At 50.0% G+C, this 20,389-nt stretch overlaps 1 protein-coding gene across 1 annotated transcript in view; it reads left to right on the top strand.

Annotated features, from left to right (window-relative positions):
* CNGA3 (cyclic nucleotide gated channel subunit alpha 3) overlaps nt 1-19,079 on the top strand; it is a 43,155-nt gene extending 24,076 nt beyond the window's left edge. The window contains exons 5-7 of the mRNA XM_087863334.1: nt 10,733-10,840; nt 13,015-13,121; nt 15,998-19,079. Coding sequence (XP_087719460.1) covers nt 10,733-10,840; nt 13,015-13,121; nt 15,998-17,406 — 1,624 coding nt within the window. The 3' untranslated portion in view covers nt 17,407-19,079. The remainder of the gene's footprint in view (nt 1-10,732; nt 10,841-13,014; nt 13,122-15,997) is intronic.
* The last annotated feature ends 1,310 nt before the right edge of the window (nt 19,080-20,389 follow it).

Here is a 20,389-nt window from a genome sequence, read left to right as displayed (position 1 = left end):
CCGCCCGCACCAGGCGGGAGTGGAGCAGGACACACTGCTTTGTGCCTGCGGCTTAGATCCCCTGTGTGGGTGGCCTGGAGCACCAGCCTTGCGACCTGGACCTTGAAGGAGGTGTCTGGGGTGGGGAAGTACTGCATGCTCCAACAGTCACCACCCCCGAGTCCAAGAAGGACTGCAGGAGTGAACCCTCAACCAGAGTCCCCAGCCTCCTTTGACCATGCACAGAGTTCCCACCAGTGCCCCCTGGAATTGGTACTCTCAGATGCATCTGGGGATGCTGGCCTCACCCATCTGTCTCCATCAAAGGACCCTCATCCTAAATTGCACCGTGACCCACCTTACTAAAAACCAGGGGCTTTATTCCATAAGCCTTGGGAGTACCTAAATGGTACCCACAATTTTATGCATAGGTTTACATACAATAAAGTCTGAAGGTTGGTCAGAATGTTCGAGAGGAGCCATCCATATCCCAGATCAGGATAAGAACCATGGGGGGTGGGGAGCATAGGTGGGGGTAGGGTGGGGCATGGGGAGAGTGTTTGCTTTTTGGTAGGAGAAGGGTCGGCAGAATAAAGGCCCCGAGCATCTTCATGCATGGCCCACCACCTGACTGGGGGCCGTGGCTGGTGCAGACATTTGAGAGAAATCTGCAGGTGCTGACTTACACCCCCCACCCTCACACCCCACACACAGAGCTGCTGCCTCCCCTCCTCTCTTGTTCTTGGGAAGTCTCCCCAGCCTGTGCTCAGCAGGGAGACCACTGGGCCACCACAGATTGGATCCAGTGACACGGAGCAGCAGCAGGTCTCTTTAGGACACTCTGAGGAGTTGGAGAGGAGGAGAGGTGAGATACGGAGGGGGAGGCTGGTCGCCTCTAAGCCTCTCAAACAGGAGGCCTCTTGCTCAGAATCTGCATTCTGAAGAAGGGGGCTTAGACCTTTTGGCTGAATTCTCTAGGTAATGCCAAGATTTATAAGCTGTAAAGGTGAACACAAGCACTGTTGTTGCAGAACAGATGGTCCCTATATAATTGCTAGAGAAAGTCCTTTGAGTTTTTCTGTCAAATGAGCAGAAGAAGGGCTCAGGTGCGAGGGGCTCAAACAGGCATCCAAGGGCCCCTGGGGAGGGAAGGTCATGCAGCCTCAGAGGAAGCAGGACGGATCTTCCTGGTGCTTCCGCTTTGCCTCCCTGTGTGTATGTTCGTGTTAGAGGTTATTATAGATTCTGCAGTAGATTGCAAGCTGTACAAGCATATTTAAGATAAAATATGAGAGTTCAAGGAAATTTCTTGCTAGCAACCACTCTAGGAGAGCCACATTTAGTCTGCCTGCTGGGAAAGGCATGAGAATTGCTTGCTGAGATGCAAAGGCCTGGCATTCTCGGGCTCACTTTTTCACCAGGGCTTGGGAAGGGACTGCAGTGGGCCTGGGTGCTGGTGGGGACGTGTGCAGGGCCATCCCAAAGTCCCAGGGCCAGGCATCCTAGACAGAGAGGGAGCTCCGTGACTGTGAGGCCTGCGTGTTGTTGGCTACTGAGCCAGAAAGAAAGGAGGGATGGCAGATAAGGAAGAAGAGAACATAGAGGAGGAGGAGGAGGAGGAGGGGAGAGAGGTTTGCTACCAAGCCAGCCAGACTGGTTCAGTTCCTGGTGGGCACGCAGAGACTTCCTTTGCTAACACGATGAAGTTATCTTCTCTACAACCTTAGCCTAATGAAGATGAACACTGGCCTCCTTGTCCACTTCCCAATGTGACCAGATGAGCAGTGGGTTGATCTAGGACCCCATCAGGGCCAGGTCCCGACTGTACCTCGGATGCCTGGTCACTCACCAAGGTTCAGAGTGGGTAGGTGCATGCGATGGTTCAGGATGGTGGCTGATCAATCAGGGAGGCTTCCTGGGGGAGGAAGACTTTGGATTTTCCAGGCGAATCTCATTGGCAAAGCAGAATGTATGCAAAGACAGGTCTTGGTTATTCTGTTGGCTTGGCCTCTTATAAGAGACCCCAGACAAAGAGATGTAAATACAGGCCACTGCATCGCAGGGAGCTACACTTTCTCTCCCAATTTCACAGGGGTTGGGAAATTCCTTGGGGGACTTTCTGATGATCAGAACCTCTCCCCCAAACAAGCAGTTAGAGCCACATCCTGGATGGTGAGAGGGAGACTTGAGCAGGGGTGAACAGAAGTACCAGAATGACATTTGGCTCGATGTTCAGCCAAATCATAGAAGAGAAGAGGCGCCCTGAGAGCCAGGCAGGAGTATCACTGGCCACTGGCTTTGGTCCTGACCATCTTCTGGAATGGTCTATGGTGATGACAGACAGGCAGCTGTGAGGCCACGCCGGCATTCTTAAACTAGCTGTGTCAAAATAACGCGCGTAATAGCAATTGAGCACTAGGAGATAATGCCTTTCACACCAAGAAGGACTGTGCGATTCGGCTTTAAATAAACGTGCAGTTGGGTGCAAAACCAGCCTCCGCGCTCTACCCAATTCTCGCATAGACCAGGGATGGCAGGCCCGGAAGTGTTAAGATTAATGTGGGGACAAGGGCCCAAGGCAGGATAGACTCAAAACTGAGACAGTTCTGCCCACGGTCTATTTTTTGCCCGCAAGTCGGAAGCAGCTGCTGCGATTGCATTTTCAAGGTGGGGGGAGGGCGCCTTCTGAGAGCCGGGCCCCCGCGCAGAGGAGGGGAGTTGCTGCGGCTGCTGCGCATGTGCATTCGGAAGGCGCTCAACGCGCTTCACCCGCGTGCACCCGGAGGGCAGGTGCGCCTCGGCTTCCTGTCTGTGCCCCTGGTAGCTCCCGGCACACTGCCGGGCACATGGTTAAACGGAATGAAATTGAGTGGAACGTGAGGCCAGGATTGGGTGGCATTCACATAGCAACTCTCGTTTATTCAGAAGACTCAGTTTAGCCATATCTTCTTCCTCTCTTCAAACAAGGCTTTACTAGATCTAACCAGTCACAAGAAAATGTTTGTTCCGGATGCTTCGAGCTGTGTGGAAAGGCCCAGGGGACAGGGGAGGGGGGTACCGGAATAATCACTTCGGGGGAATGGTCCCCAGCAGTTGGAACTGAGCTCAAATTCCCATGCTGCATTCTCTTTACTTTCCTGCAGTGGCTGGCCGCTGGCCAGAAACAACACCAACACCTGCAACAACTCAGAGGAGTGAGTACCTCTGCTCCCCAGCAGAGCCCCCTCGTCTCCCCTCGTCCCACTGGCCACCTTCTTCCCCATAGATGCCCCAGTTCCTCCTTCCTGCTTAAACGCGGCTGCTTCCCACCGTCCCGGAACACAGCTAGACTAGAATCCTGTTCCTTTCATCCAAATTCCATCCCTGTGGACAAATGGGGAAGGAACCTGGTCCGTATGACTTCCTGGAGCAAGTCATGTTCTCTCTTTTCCCTCACGTTTCTCATCTATAATGCCAAGGGTTGAACTCCATAAATGTCTTAAGCTTTGACATCCTCTATCATTATGCATCTGAGGGTGCAAACTGGGAGCTCCTTTACAGAGCTGTGGATATTCTCCTTCATGATGAGAATGCATTTTCCATCCTACGACCTCAAGCTCCAGGGTGCCCCAGGGAAATGCCCTTGTCCTCAGGCTGATCCGGGCCAGTTTGGAGTGTGTGATCAGGACAGTGGGAAGAGGAAATTTAAATATTTCCAGAGAATAGCCTCTTGAAATGGTGACCTGCTGTAATTACTTTTTATCACCAGATACTGAGCTGGCAGGTGTGTTTGAGGTGTGATTCTGGCAAGTGCCCCTCAAGAGCCCAGGGAAGACGTGTGCATGTGTGATCATACACGTGTGTTAGCACGTGTGTGTACCATTCTCCAGCCTTCTTTATGGAGTACCATGGGCGTGGGCACAGGACTCTTAGTTGGAGCTTAGGGGAAAAAAACATCAATATCAGCAAGAAATCTGAATTTCTTGACTTCCATTTGAAAGAGAAGTGTGAAAGCTTTTTCCTATTTCCCTTTTTTCCTTGGGTAGAAGTTTTTCTCATTTCCTTTGATGAAACTTTGTTGCATTTTGTTGCATAAATGTGGATATCAAATCCAGAGATGCAAACGCCAGCAGTCAAGATAAATGAAGTTGTTTAATTTGCAAAATAGCAGCTATTGTGATATGTGCTTGATCTAAAGCCAAACTTTATATTAAACACCCTTGAAACCCCAGTGTTGAGTCCCACAGTCAGAAAAGGGCTCAAGGCCCTGGAAACCATGGACAGAGGTCCTGGGGGTCTCTAGCCTTCTCTGTTCTGGGGCTGGGTTATAGGCGAGGATGAGGGGGGAGGGGTGTTGGCTGCATCAGGCTCTTACAAATCTTTTCAGATGGGTTCAAATCCTGGATTCACACTGCAGGCCAAGGACAGAGGGACAAAATTGGGGACTGTCCCAAAATGTGACAATCTGGGCAGAGAGTTACAGAAATCATTCTTATGGACGTCCTTCCCCATTCCTCCACCATGTTTCCAGCATTTTCACTTAGTCTCATTGGTCCTGAATCATTTCACTCTCCCTGAGCAAACTGTTCCCAGCCCAAACTGGCGTTTTGCGGTTCTGTATAGGTCTTTCAGGGCCGTGCTGGGTGGATTCAGGGATGCAGTTGGATGGCGCTGGTGCTTTCATAGGCCCATAGCAGGTTGATAAAGGGGAAAGCCCAAGGCCTGTAACCCCCAGCCACACATTCTGGCCTGGTGTGATTAAACTCCCGGTGGGTCCAAGCATGCCTGATAAGTTTGTGGGCAGCGCCCTCTGCTGGTGCCTTGACATTAAGACTTCAGTGGCAGAAAACCCTTCAAGGGACACTTCATGGTAGATTCAAGAGGACAGATGACTGTCCTTGCTCTTCTCATTTAACAAGTTTAATATTTTTAAATTTGTATTCAATATATTCATGTACTCACTGTCAAAACTTGGAAAACATAGAAAAGCACCCATGAGTATATACCCTCAAAAAATATATTTCGTTTTAGTAGTGGAATCCCATTATCAGAGATAACCCCTCTTAACGTGTTGAGAAATATCCCTCCAAGTTTTTCTATATATACTGAATAGATAGATAGATAGATAGAAAGAAAGAAAGAAAGAAAGAAAGAAAGAATATACTACATATAAATATATAATGTATATACTGGCATATACTATAATTATTATATATTGTATATAATAACTATTATTTTTATTATTACAACTACACATAATTATATATATATATATATATATATATAGCGATCAATATATATCATTTCTCTATATATATATTACCAATATATACATATGCTGGTTAAGTGCATTTGTATCCCAATTCAGCCACAAAGAGCTTTGTGACCTTGGGCACGTTACCTGACCTCTCTGTGCATCAGTTTCCTGACTTGTAAAATAGGGTTTGTATTAATGTCTTACTTGCAGGGTTGTGTGAACACTAAATATGTGAATACATGTACAGGGCTCAGAACGGTGCCTGGTACATAGTAAGTGCCCAATAAATGCTGACTAGTGAGGTAAGCAGTACAGTCTCACCACCACCTCTCTAAGGATGGCTACATCCTAATCTCTGGAACCTGTGGAGAGATTGCCTTAGATGGCAAAGGGGACTTTGCAAGTGTGATTAAATTTGAAGACCTTGGAGATTATCCTGGATTATCAAGTGGGCCCAGTGTGATCACATGAGTCCTTAAAAGCAGAAAGGGGGGAAGAAGAGAGGGTCTGCGAGATGAGATGGAAGGAAGGAGGAGGAAGAGGGATTTTCAATGTGAGAAGGACCCAACCAGTAATTGCTGGCTTTGAAGAAGGAGAAAGGGGGACACCAGGCAAGGAATACAGCAGCCTCTCCAAGGTGGGAATAGCTGCCCATTTTCAGCAGCAAGAACGCAGGGACTTTGGTCCTACAGCTTCAAGGAGCGGAACGCTGCCAGCAACCCCAGTGAGCAGGAAACGGATTCTCCCCCACGGCCTCTGGAAAGAAACGCAGCTTGCCCGCACCTTGATTTTTGTCCAGTCTGATTGACACCAGACTTCTGATCTACAGAACTATGAGATAGCACAGTTGGGTTGTTTTAAGCCTCTACGTCCACGGTAATTTGTCATGGCAGTGACAGAAAAGTAGCAACGCAGGTTTGGACGCCAGGAGGGGGCTACTGCTGAAACAAATACCGAACGATGTGGGAGTGGCTTCGGAGCCGACTCCAGAAGAATTCTGCAGAGCATTCTTAAAAAAAACAAAAACAAAAAACAAACCAAAAAACCTAGATTGCTTTGAATAGGTTGGTAGTAGAAATATGGATATTAAAGACTCTGCCAGTGAGTGCTCAGAAGGAAATGAGGAGCATTATAGAGAAAACCTAAATTGCCCAAGCACCTTGTTGCTTGAATGGTTATCAACAGACTAGTAGTAAGGACCCGGGGCTTTAAGGATGCTGTGGTGAGGACTCGCAAAAAAAAAAAAAAAAAAAAAAAAAAGGAGCAGCCTGTTGGGAACTAGAGAAAGGGAGCAAGGGGACTCTTGCTTTACGGTGGCAGAAAGCAGTGCAGTTGCATCCCGCAGGCCGGGCGAAAGCAGAACCAGTAGGCCATGAGCTTGAGTACTTAGCTGAGGGTATTTCCAACCAAAGGTGTTGAGGTCCAGCCTGCTGTCGTCTTGCTGCTGACGGTGAAACCCAAGAGGAGAGAGATACATTGAGGGAAGAATTGTAAGCAAAAAGGAAGCAGGACTTTGCGATTTTGGAAATTCTCAGCCTACTCAAATGGAAAAGATAACTAAATTTTTAACTGTCAGGAAAGCGTGCTTTGAGAAAACGTCCAGGGTGTGGTTGAACAACCTTTTGCTAATACCTCAGAAAGATCAAAAGTTCTGAGTATTCAACAGAAGACTCCCTGAAGAGATTAAGGGTGTGACTCATAGCTCCCCTCTGTCATCCCAGCAGAAGCCAAAAATAGAGCAGGGATTTCTCAGACAGATCTGTGGATGAGCCACTTGTCTAGCACAGTGAATCCCTCTGATGTTCATGACCCGAAATGTTCTGGAAGATTTTCTACCAGCAGAAACACTGCCAGCTTGGACCTGAAGGGGCAGAAACAGCATGAAGTGGAGGGAGACTGTGGGACCCCTAAATTTTCGATGCAGGAAACAGGTTGATTAGAATATTCAGCTACAAACAGACAGGTGCTCCCTTTAAGGAGGAAGAAAGGATGGCTCCGAGGGCAGATCCTTGAGCCCAGAGGGCAGAGGCGTGAAAACCACAGAGGATTTACTCTCAGGCATTGAGACAGAATGGCTGTTGCCCCACTAGGTTTCAAAATCGCTTGGGACCAGTCACTCTCTTGTCCTTGGGTCTTCTCCCATTTTGACTGGAATACCTATAACTGATATCCTATACCTGCCCTCCCCTGGTATCTTTGGAGCAGATGATTTGTTTCAGTTGCACAGGTTTACAAGTAGAGCTACTCACACCCACAGTCTCACCCATACCTGGTTCAGATGATAAGACTTGGGACTTTTGAGCTGATGAGACTTCCATGATACTTTTGGACTCTGAGTTGATGCTATAATGGGATGAAACTTTGGGGGATCTTAGAATGAGGGTGAATGCATTTAGCCCATGGGATGGACATAAGTCTTTGAAGGCTGAGGGACAAACTATGGTAGGTGGCACAGTGGCTCCCCCAAATGTCCATGCCTTAATCCTCACCTCCTGTGACTACATTACCTCACACAACAAAAGGGACTTTGCAGATGTGATTAAATTTCAGGACCCTGAGATGGGGAGATTAACCTGGATTATCAAGGTGGGCCTGGTCTAATCACATGCATCCTTGAAAGTGGAGAAGCTTTCCAGCTACAGAGAACCGGAGAGGTGGCATCTCTAGAAGGACTCACCTGCTGTTGCTGGCTTTGACCATAGAAGAAGCACACCATGAACCAAGGTTGCAATCGCCGCTAAAAGCTGGGAATGCCCTCGGCTTACAGCCAGCAAGAGAATGAGGATGTTGGCCCTCTGCTGAAATTCCACCAACGATGCAAGTGAGCAGGAAACAGATTCTCTCCTGGAATCCTCAGAAAGGATCACAGTGCTGCCGACGCCTCAACTGCAGCACGGGGAGACCCATGCCAGACTTCTGACCTATAGACCTGCCGTTTGGGTTGTTTTAAGCCACTACATTGGTGCCGATTTGAAAACTCACACAGCTATTATTCTGAGCATTTTTTGCAGGCTGCTTTTAATTTGGCAAAATATTAGAAACGTTTTCCCGTGTCACCAAATACTCTCTCACAGCGTCCTTTCGGGGGGCCTCATAGAATTCCATTGTTGACGAATCTCCTCCTGCTGCAGGATTGGACTGCTTATGCTTTTGACGGTTAGAAGTCATGGTAGTGGTTATTTTTCCATACACACGTTTGCACCCATCTTTGATTATTTCCTTAGCAAGTGCTGTGTAAAGTATAATGGTCCTCTTCAGTGAGCGTTTAATGGACGGGTGCTTATTTCTCAACCCGGGCTTCCTTCCAGGTTGAGGACTAGGGGGATCAGAGAGATATGTGGATGATTCTGGAGGGTTCCCAGGGTTGTTTACCTTTCCGCTTGGTTTCCTCAACCATTCCATGGGCAATAATGCCTGCCTTGCAGAACTAGTATAACTATTAACTGACAATATATGTATATACACATATCAGTGCTAACCCATAAAGATATGCCATAAAGAAGAGGAAGCAGAGTAAAGCCATGTATTGAGGAGACAGCTGCACCCACAGGACCTCCCTGCAGATGTGGACGGAAGGGGGCTACCTAGCCCCCAGCCTCACAGTCCAGCAACGTCCGGATAAGTGTCTGAACATGGCTGCGTTTGCCTCAGACGACTCTAAGCTCTGCTGTTCGATGGCAAACCTGTTCCTGCCTGTGTGTATAATGCTTCCCTTCGCCTCCCGGCTTCCTCATCGAGGGCCAGGCTTTCACCTGATACACAGGTGGGTTTTGAGAACAGCCAGCAAGCCATACCCTTCCCTCCAGAACAAAGAGCTACATGTGACTTCCGAAACCCCGAGTGACTTTTCCGCCTTCTGTGTGTGGATGTGGGTTCACTTCCCATTACCTCAAAATGGCTCTGGTCTCAAGCTCTTTGTGACTTCCTAGGGGCTCATGAAAGTTGGCCAGAAATTGTAGAACGTTAGACGGGACCACTACGTATACTTGAATGAATACAGTGTTTGCTTTAATGGGGTGGTTTACCTCAAACCTCAGGAAGAGTTAATAGCAATAAAATCAGTAACCTCGTTTCATCCCCGTGTGCTAGAAATATCCATTTCCTACACCGTGCGCTCTCCTGGTGACCGTTATCCACCCTCTCCACTGTGGTAGTGTCCTTGGCCTATGAAAATTGTTAAATGTCCCCCTGTATCATCCAGTGACAAGGCGAAAAAGGAGGAGAAGGAGAAAAAGGAAGAGAAAGAGAAAAACTGCACAAAACAAGAGGAGTAAGTACTGAGGAGAGCTGCCTCCAACAAGGGGGTGCAGAGGTCACATCAGGCCTGGCCCCTCCCCTGGTCCTGGGAGTCTAGGAACTGTGTTGTCAGACCTTGGCATCGGCCCTGGAGAGGGGCTGCCTAGCACTGCGGGAGAGCAGTTGGCCCCAGGTGGGGATCAGGCTTCCTGGGATGGTGTGTGGGGCCCACACTGCAGGGAGAGTCCTGCCCCAGCCCTGAGCACCCAGAGGGGGCTTACAGCTAGAGAGGGCTGTCTGCAGCCTTGGGTGAGCGATTAGGGGCTGTCCTTGCGAGCCTGCTCCTGTGCACCCCCACCCCACATTCCCTTTGCCTGTCTGTACAGTCGGGGTAAGCTGAGGCCTACTCCTGGGCACTAGGAGATACTATTCTCAAACTTCACTCCAAACCCAGTGGTGATGTGCGTTGAGAACATTCCAAAGCCCTGTCAGTGAGCTGTTGATTTGCACCTGCTGAGTCAAGGCAAAGGTGAAAGGCATCCGGGGGTCTCCTCTGGGGCATGGGAGCAGCTCTGCAGGCCTGGGCTAGCTTGTGGGGCATACAGGGTGGGGGAGAAGACACATGGACCCCCAAAAAAGAAGAATCTCCAGCACCACTTCTAAACTCTAATCCTCAGAAAGTCCTGAAAATGAACACAGAAAGCACCCTAAGGTATTGCTTCCTTCGGTTTTGGCCCACACAACCTAGATGATTCCTAGCCTAGTTGGTTTTTGACGGAGAGGCAGGATCCAAGCGGTTGGACGCGAGTCTTCCGATCATCTGCACAAACGCAGTTAGCTCCCAAATGCACTGCTTCAGAACCACTGAAGTGCACATCTCCAGCCCCAGCCCTGGACGGGGTCTGGGTGGGCCCTGGAAATCAGCGTTTTCACAGAGCTCCCCCAGATGGTTCCAACATTACCACGCTGCATTTTTTCCCAACATGCTGAAGGACGTGGGTGATACCATGGGCACATGGGAATGTCCCCACCATGATCTTATCGTCAACTGTGGCTTCCTGGGGAGCTGACCTAGGAGGGAAGGACCTCCGCAGTCTGCCCTCTCCCAGCCTGTCCCCCCCAGGCAGGGACACCCGATGTGACCCCCTGAGACTGACAGGACGTGTCCCTCGAGTTTAGCCTGCAGTTGCCCTTGGGTCTCTAAGGTAAACCAGATCTCGAAGACTGTCCAATGCTGTGACCTTTCAACACACTGCATTGTTTGTGTGTCGGTGTTTCCAGAAACAAGAAGGACAGCGTGGTGGTGGATCCGTCCAGCAACATGTACTACCGCTGGCTGACTGTCATTGCCCTGCCTGTCTTCTATAACTGGTGTCTGCTGGTGTGCAGGTAGGGGCGGGGCAGGGTCTCCACACAAGGAGGGGGTGAGGGTGGAGGGGCCGGGAAGGGTGAGGGCAGTCCGGCCTCAAGACAGAGCTCTGGGTCCCACTCAGGGGGCTGGATTTCTGGGCCCTATGCGGCCACCAATCAATTGAGTGTCCCCACTTCTCCATCAATACGAAGGATATGAAAGAGGAGCAGCAGAGTTCCCCGAAGCGCTGGCGGGAACCTGTGCTTGCTATGACAGCAAGGGTCCTGTCACCTCGGAACATTCTTAATCCAGCTGTAGGAGGAAGATGCAGGAGCGAGTAGCTACTCTTCTGAGGGGAAGCAGGTGGGGACTGGACATTCCTGAGCAGCCGACCAGACAAGGATGCGGGGGCAGGGCACAGTTCTCTGATTGTAAGCTGTGTTGCGATGCTGGGGTGCAAGCTGCTGCTCTTGTGAGGGCACCCGGGGCCTTTGGGGTGCTCCTCAGGAGGCCTGCAGGACAGGGATGCGGGGCGAGGGTAGCTGTGGGCTTCGGGAAGTTCCCTGCAAATGTATTTCTGGGATGCAAAGCAAGCTGTTGCTCTTGGGGGAGAGCTGGAGGCTCTGGAACTTTCCTAAGCAAGCTGTAGGAGGCAGGTGCAGGGTGAGCTAACTCCTCTAATAAGGGATCGGGGGAGGGAGAGTTTAGGGTGTCCTAGGAAATCTGCTGCTTGGGAATACAGGGGCAGGATGCTGCTCTCTGACGGTAAGCTGGGGGCCTGGGCTTCTCTGAGCAAGCCTACAGAATGGGGGGAGGGTGCCGAGGGGCTCTGTTCTTCTGAGGGCAAACAGGACCTTTGAGCATCCCTCAGCCAGCCGCAGGACAGAGAGGCAGGGCAGGCTGCTGCTCTCTCAGGGGCTTTGGGGCATTTCTGAGAAAGTCTGTAGGAGAGAGATGTAGGGATACCTGTCTCTCCTCTGATGGGGTTGCTGGGAGTCTGGGTGGCGTATGAGTCAGGTGCGGGCCAAGGATGCAGGGACAAGAGGTCGTGTTTCCTGATGCTGCACTTTGGAGCCTTCCTGTGCAAGCCCACGAGGCAGGTGTGCGGGGGTGAGCCGCTGCCCTTCCTGTGGCAGGTGAGGCTTTGGGCGCTCTGGACGGGGAGGATGAGGCTGCTTTTCTGAGGGGGCAGGGTTTGGGGAAGTTCCTGAGCAAGGAGTTGGAGGCCTGAGGGGCAAGCCGCTGCTCTTCTGGGCCCAAGCAGGAGGCTTTGGGGCTTTTCCAAGCAAGCTTCAGGGCAGGATGAGAGGTGAGCTGCTACTCTCTGAGAATAAGTGGGGGCTTCAGGGCCCTTCCCAGCAGGCCTGCAGGACAAGGATGCGGGCTGAGCTGCTGCTCTTCTGAAGGTGGATGGGGGCGTGCAGGGAGAGCCGGGGGACACTGTGACAATCCTGAGCAAGCCTGCAAGATGGACAGTGGCTGCTTCTTGGGGATGGCGAGGAGACATACTACTGTCTGAGTGGAAGTGGGGGCTTTTGGGATTATCTGAGCAGGGCGGGGGGGGGGGGGGGAATCTCCTGCTCTTCTGAGCGGAAGTGTGGGAGTGAGAAGGGGAGAACTTGGGGCTGCTCTAGCCCACCTGCAGGATGGGGATATGTGGGCAAGCTGTTCCTGTGGCGGGGGGTTGCTGGGGCTGCAGGAACCTGCTATTCTGAGGAGGCAGCGGGGGGCTCAGGTTGCTGAGCCAGCTGCAGGGCGGGGACACAGCCAGGGGCTGCTCTTTTGAGGTGAAGAGGGGTATCTGAGAGGTACTGTCTGTATGAGTGATAGTGAGCAGAAGGATGTAGAAAGTAGAAAATATTTACTGGCTTGTTAGTTGTTAATTTCTGAGAAATTCCTCTAGTTTTGTTGGCATTTGACCCCAGAAAGGGCAAGCGCCACGTTTCGGCACATGACTCCACCCATGAGGCCTAGAAGAACGGCCCCTCCCGGGATCCCAGAGCTCACTGTTGAGAGGCCTGGGGCTCTGTCTTTGGGCCAGAAAAGCTTCCCAGAGCTGGGTCTCCTCATCAGAGCCTGGGGTGATATCGCTGGGGCACAAACCGTGCAGGCCGGCCTGAGACCAAGACGAAGGCCGCAGTGTTCAGCCCAGAGCTGGCGTCTGCTTCCAGCCAGGCCCCGGACATGCGCACTCCTTCCCTCGCTTGCTTAGGGCCTGTTTCGATGAGCTGCAGTCTGAACACGTGATACTGTGGCTGGTCCTGGACTACTCGGCAGATGTCCTCTATGGCTTGGATGTGCTGGTGCGAGCCCGGACAGGTGAGTGGGTCCAGGCCCAGGGACTTCTCTGCGCCAGGCCACAGACCCACCTCGTGCATCAGGAGGGGGACCACGGGGACCACAGGGCAGGTTCCGAGATCCAGAATGGTGGGCATTACCTCCCTCTGACCACGAGAGCCCAGGCGGGTCTGGGGAAGGCCCAACAGTGAGGGTGTCGTACTGCTGTAAGCTCCTTCTGCGGTGACCCTTTAGCCGAAGTCAGGATACCTGGGTTCTGGTCTCTGCTGTCCCAAAAAACTGTGTGACCTTGAGCAAGTCGAGTTGTCTCTCTGGACCTCATTTGTATCACCTGTGAAATAAGAAGGCCAAACTGTCATCTCTCAAAGAACCCCTCCAGCAGCGACAGTTCAATGTGGCGAGAAACAGGAGGGAGAGCTCCGTCCATCTTGGAGTTCCTTTCCCCAGAAAGTTGGAGGATCCAGGTCCTGTTACTCTCTGGTTTTAGATGGAGGAATAAAATCAGAAACAGGGCCCAGGTGAATGATGACTTCCTCAGATCGCCTCTGGTTGTGAGTGACTGCTAAAATCCCCCATGTCTGAGGGTCCAAACTGTGTATCCTTGGGGCACCTTTTTCTAATCTGCACAAAGACATCACATTAGCTGGCAGGGGCCTGGCTTGTCACTTTCAAGATTTTTGAGCTAAAAACCAGGCCATAGTTGTCATCATAAATACCACCACATTGCAGCAGCAAGCCTCCACGTGGCTTCATGGTATGCAAAGCATTTCAAGCACCTCTTGGTTTCTCATGAGAACTGCTGCATGAGTCAGGAAGTGCAGGCAGGACTATCTCCATCTTGCTGATTTAGAAACTGAGGCCCAGAGATGCTGGCCCAAAGTCCACAGTCTCTACCCGGCAGGGCCAGACCAGCGCCCCCTGCTTCTACACAGTGCCCAGCATCATAAGTTAGAAGACCTCTGGGGAGCCTGGATGGCTCAGTCTGTTAAGCATCTGATTCTTGATTTCAGCTCAAGTCATGATCTCAGGGTCCTGGGATCGGGCTCTGCCTTGCTCCCAGCTCAGCAGGGAGTCTGCTTGTCTCCCTCTCCCTCTGTCTCTCCCCCTGCTCGTGCACACTCTCTCTTAAATAAATAAATAAATCTTGAAGAAGAAGAAGAAGAAGAAGAAGAAGAAGAAGAAGAAGAAGAAGACCTCAAGTATGCAGCTGGAGGCTTGCAGGAGTAACTTAGTCAATCCTGGTGGTCTGCCACTTCGTGGTCACATAAGCCTACTGAGACATGAGAGCTCCCTGGGTGGCCAGACTCATCGAGCCAGCTATCCTTGTTTCAACAAAGCTTCAGTGAGACCAGTTACCCCGCTCAGACAGGGATCTCACCCCTTTCTGTGCTTGGGTACTATCGCTGACAATCTAAGATTCAGCAGGAAGCCTAGAGGGGAAGCCTGGTAGGCACAGAAACCAAGCGGCCATGGATCATACTCGAAAGGGAAAAAAATCTCCAGAATCAAGAGAGGACATTATTAAGGAAGTAGGGAGGAGCCCGGAGGTGCTAGGAGTGCTGTGGAATGAGCTAGGTACTCAACAAATACAATGCTAACCAAAAAATGAAATGGGGAATTGGGGCCTGGGAAGCGGGGTGTCCCTCCCATGTGACAAGAAACTTGATGCTTGCTTTTCACAAAGGGGGCAGTCCCGCCTCCACCAGCCCTCAAACGGTGGCCCTGGATCAGCAGCAGGATCACCCAGACCTCGTTAGACATAGACCCCAGACCTATGGAACCAACTGTGGGCATGGCCCAGACTCTGGGTTTCACAGAACCCTCAGTATGAGTCTGATGCTTAACCAAAATCTAAAAGACATTCATCATATCATTCCCTCTACTTTTGTGCATGTTTGAAAATGTTTAAAAAAAAAAAAAGAAGAAGAAGAATACAAGTCTCAGCCTAATTGACTGATTTTACCAGTAATAACGCCTCACGACTCTCTGATGTCCAGCTCAGCTCCAGGCCAGTCTCACGTTTTGGGGGCAGATCTCAGCTGCATATGTTTTCAGAGCTCTTGGGATGACAGAAATGTGCAGCCAGGAAGGAGAACTACTGCTTCCCTAGGCAATGTTTGTAAAAGGCAGGTCGTGCAGGCCCTATTAGTGGCTGGTGAAATCCGTTTGGTAGGCCAGGCACTTCTACAATGGTTATCATTAATATTTCCAAACAAACACAAAATCAGAGACAGTAGTATTATAAACCCCCATGTACCTTCACCCAGCTTCAGCAGTTACCAGCATTTGGCTAATGTTTCTTCTCTCCCCCCCCCACACCCTTTTCTTGGCTGGAGTATTTTAAAGCCAGTCTCAGACAGTAACCACTTTAACATGTATCTCTAACTTTAAAGGATGCATTTTAAAAATGTAATATCCAGGGACTCCTGGCTGGCTCAGTCAGAAGAGTATAAGGCTCTTGATCTTCGGGTGGTGGGTTCAAGCCCTGCACTGGGTGTAGAGCTTACTTAAATAAACTTTATATATATATATATTCATTATATAGTATATATATTAAATAATGTATATATACAACACATCCATTTATCTTTTAAAATTTAATAAACATTCCTTGCTATCATCTAACAGCAGTCTGCACTCAAATTTACCCAATTATTCTACATTTTAACTGAATAAAATAGGTCAGAACATTATAGACGAGAAAATATCAGAGTGCATTTTCGTAGTAATAGGTAAATGTGGTTTTTTGAAATTGTTTCTGTCACGTATGTATAACCACGTCTTTCTTAGTTACGGTGTAAAATGTTTTTCTGTAGGCCACGGTCAAAAAACAAAAAACCCAAAAAACAAAAAAGCAGCCTCTTTAATGCCCAAGTGACCTCCATCTTTTTCTTTAGGCTTCCTTGAGCAAGGCTTGATGGTCAAGGATGCCCAGAGGCTGTGGAAGCATTACACAAAGACCGTGCATTTCAAGCTGGACATATTGTCTCTGGTCCCTACAGACCTGGCTTATTTTAAGTTGGGTATAAATTACCCAGAACTGAGGTTCAATCGCCTGCTGAAGTTTGCCCGGCTCTTTGAGTTCTTCGACCGCACAGAGACGAGGACCAATTACCCCAATTTGTTCAGGATTGGGAACCTGGTCTTGTATATCCTCATCATCATCCACTGGAATGCCTGCATCTACTTTGCCATTTCCAAGTTCATTGGTTTTGGGACAGATTCCTGGGTCTATCCAAACATCTCAAACCCAGAGTATGGACGCCTCTCCAGGAAGTACATTTATAGTCTCTATTGGTCCACCTTGACCCTGACCACCATCGGGGAGACCCCACCCCCTGTGAAAGACGAGGAGTATCTGTTTGTGGTCATAGACTTCCTAGTGGGCGTCCTGATTTTTGCCACCATTGTTGGCAACGTGGGCTCCATGATCTCGAACATGAATGCTTCACGGGCCGAGTTCCAGGCCAAGATTGACTCTATCAAGCAGTACATGCAATTCCGCAAGGTGACCAAGGACTTGGAGACACGGGTGATCCGGTGGTTTGACTACCTATGGGCCAACAAGAAGACGGTGGATGAGAAAGAGGTGCTCAAGAGTCTCCCAGACAAACTGAAGGCCGAGATCGCCATCAACGTGCACCTGGACACTCTGAAGAAGGTCCGCATCTTCCAAGACTGCGAGGCAGGGCTGCTGGTAGAGCTGGTGCTCAAGCTGCGGCCCGCAGTGTTCAGCCCAGGGGACTACATCTGCAAGAAGGGGGACATCGGGAGGGAGATGTACATCATCAAGGAGGGCAAGCTGGCTGTGGTGGCGGATGACGGCATCACCCAGTTCGTGGTCCTCAGCGATGGGAGTTACTTTGGGGAGATCAGCATCTTAAACATCAAGGGGAGCAAGTCGGGGAACCGCAGGACAGCCAACATCAGGAGCATCGGCTACTCAGACCTGTTCTGCCTTTCCAAGGATGATCTGATGGAGGCTCTCACCGAATACCCGGAAGCCAAGAAGGCCCTGGAGGAGAAGGGACGGCAGATCCTGATGAAGGACAACCTGATTGACGAGGACGTGGCCAAGGCCGGGGCGGACCCCAAGGATATCGAGGAGAAGGTAGAGCACCTGGAGTCCTCCCTGGACACCCTGCAGACCAGGTTTGCTCGGCTCCTGGCCGAGTACAACGCCACCCAGATGAAGGTGAAGCAGCGTCTCAGTCACCTGGAAAACCAGGTGAAGATCTGTGGGAGCCACCCTCTGTCTGACGGGTGTGCTCCTGGGGAGGCTGAGAAAACAGAGACCAAACAATAGTGAAAGGCAGAGGTCCGTGTCCTGTTTCCCAGAGTCAGCCGTTGGTGTGATGCACTGTGGCCGCAGCTGAACGGCCCAGGACTCGGTGGGGTTGCATTCCCATTCTCCTTACCCTTTGCAAGCCATGTGGCCCCGGGAGAGAGCCTCAGTTTCCTCACTTAGCTTCATTCAGGGCTCATGATGTCAGTCCCAGTTAAGTGGCAGGCCACTGTGATGTCCGCATGGAACACGGCATGAGGCAGGGCTTTGTATGGGTGTCAGGTGTCTCTGGTCCACGCATACGAAAGTGTGGGCACAGAACACTTATTTTTTTAATCCATGGGGAATTTTTAGACTTTTGAACTTTATTTTCTTGTAAATGGAAGATTATTTAGTCATCCACCCCCCACACACACACCCCACGCCACCACCTTCTGATAAGGGAGATGTAATAGAAGCTAGAAGTGCGATGTGGGATCTGAAATTCAACCTTACACGAGACAGTTTGGGGCACATTTCTGAATCTGGTTTCTCCTTGTGTGCTCTTTGGGATTCTAGAAATTCTGGCCTTTGGTTGTGCTGTGATGAGCACAAGGGATGAAGCCAAGTCGCCCCATTTGAGGTCACTTCGAGCCTTTGATACAAATCCGACTCCCTGCCCTCCAGCCCCTGTGAAACAGGAATCTGTTTCACAGAAAAGAACATCTCGATGAGGACAAGAAACATCTCCTTCTAACTCACCAAAGGGGTTTAAAGACAGCCTCTCCCCTCAGTCCTGAGTCAGGAACAGAGGCAGCCTGTTCTGGCTTGAGGAGGAGAGTTGTGTTCAGGGGCGAGCCTTTCAGCCTTCTCAGTCAAGCAAAGCTGACAAGTAGAAGTTTTAGAAGATCAGACCTTTAGGCCATATCTTTGCAAACTGCCTCTCCGCTCAGAGAGGAAGCCTCACTCTCCCCTGGAATTGAATCCAGTGGCAAAGGTCTCACTAGGCTAAAGTGTGCCCAGTACAGGACCTAGCTTTTTTCTTTTTTTAATCCAGTAAATAGAATTCCATTACCATTGTATAAGGTATTTCTATATTTGGGTTCTATGATTGTGGATTATAACCTTAATGGTTCATCCTTCACTTAAATACACAATGTAAATTACCCAGAGTGAGTCATTGTTCTGATGCAGAGAAGCCATTGATGCAGGTTTCCTTCTCTTTTCTCTTTCTCCTTCTTTTCCCCTCCCTCTCTTCATTCCCCTTCCTTCCTTCTCTCTTTCTCTTTCTCTTCTCTTCTCTTCTCTTCTCTTCTCTTCTCTTCTCTTCTCTTCTCTTCTCTTCTGACTTCTCCTCTTCCTCCTCTTCCTCTTTCTTCTCAGAAAAAAATGCCCCATTTTGCTTCAGGAACTTTGAAGGCTCTGGTGGTCTGACTTTATAACCCATTTGCTACATAACAGGGCCCTAATACAAAAGGTGCTGCATTTTCAAGTACGTATTTTGGATTTATATGGGTCTCTTCTGGTTTTTATTACAGATCATTTAACCATTTTAACTTTCAAAAATGAATTTAAAAGGACTATGAAAGGAAGATGTGCTCCAAGCTCATATCATCAGCAAACTGTAACTAGCAATGTATTCTCAAAATGCATATATTTTAAAAGCCTTAACTCTTAATTATGCCTACGTTTATATTTGCACAGGAAAAATAGAAACCTGGATTAAGAAAATATAGAATGACTCCTGCTTCATATTTTGTCAAAGGGGAGATTCAGTTGTGGGATATGCGTCTAAGGCAGTGAGCCTGCCTTCCCAAGTCAAACAGGCGCTGGGGAGGAGGGGATGGCGCGGACTCCGTGGGAGGGGATGTGCCCGGCCAGAAGCAGATGAGAAAATGCAACCAAAGCTGCCACATCTGTCAGAGCAAATAAGTCAAACCATGCAAGTATATAAGAAGTGGGTCTCAGGCAGGATGCTAAGTGTCCTGGTATCGTCTGTCCCAGGTTGCCGTGGGGGGTATTCGGGCAGTTTGGGAAAGTATGAGTGGACAGGAAGCAGGAGGCTGACTAGTAAGCACGTCCCCAGATTCTTCCACTGCTTATGCCCAAGGAGTTCCGGTGGTAAGTTCGAATGCGGGCTTTGGGGAGTCAAGCCTGAGCTCATTCAAGTCCCACCACCGCCACTCAGGCAAGTTGCTTTCCTTTTCTGGGCCTCACTTTCCTCACCTGAGAAATGGAAACGATACTGCCCACCTCCCCTCGCAGGGAATGATACTGTGAATAAACTTCCAAATAGCACAGTGTAATGGGCATGGCCTGTGAAACCGCTTGGGTGCAGAAAACATAACATTGTTTTTCTGGAGGGATAAATGAGTATGGTTTCATCTAGTTAGTCTCCAGCTGCCAAGATTGTGGGGAGGTTGAGTCCCTGGCTGTTTTTAGGGCTCCTATTTACTGTCGTGGAATTTGAGACAAGGTTTGTGTTCTCCCAGCCATTGTGGCTGCCCAGTGGAGGCTGTCCCTCTCACTGCCCCAGGTTCAGCCACAGGCAGCCATGCTGGGAGATGGGGAGACAGCTTCTCTTTGTGCCTTTTGTGGGAGTCTAAGCTCACGGAAGGGTGTGTGTGTCTGCATGTGTGTGTGTCTGCATGTGTGTGTGTGTGTGTGTGTGTGTGTGTGTGTGTAAAGAGAGAAAGTCCCTGAGACAGGGAGGGAAGAAAATATTGGTGAGCACCCCTCCAGGTGTGGACGGATGCAGGCTCCCTGGCAGAACCCCAGGGAGGTGCGAGGTGGCAGGACCTGGAATGAGAGGACTGGACTTTGGCTCTGGAGAACCCAGCCTGGCCAAGATCTCAGCGCCTCAAGCTTAGAAAGTCCCGAAGCTGCTACACAGCAAGGAACGACACAGGAGCAGGACAAGGGTATCTTGTCAGTGACCAGTATAAAAAGTGTCTGAAAATATCTGTAACTCAATTGATTCATTAAGAGAGACATCTGCTCCATCCCTCCGAAGCATTGGCCCTCG

The sequence above is a fragment of the Ursus americanus genome, chromosome 7, assembly GCF_024610735.1.
Source record: "Ursus americanus isolate L20-20 chromosome 7, mUrsAme1.1.p, whole genome shotgun sequence".
Classification (NCBI taxonomy): Eukaryota; Metazoa; Chordata; class Mammalia; order Carnivora; family Ursidae; genus Ursus; species Ursus americanus.
The sequence above is the reverse complement of the archived record's forward strand: the minus strand, read 5'-3'. Positions and strand labels throughout refer to the sequence as shown.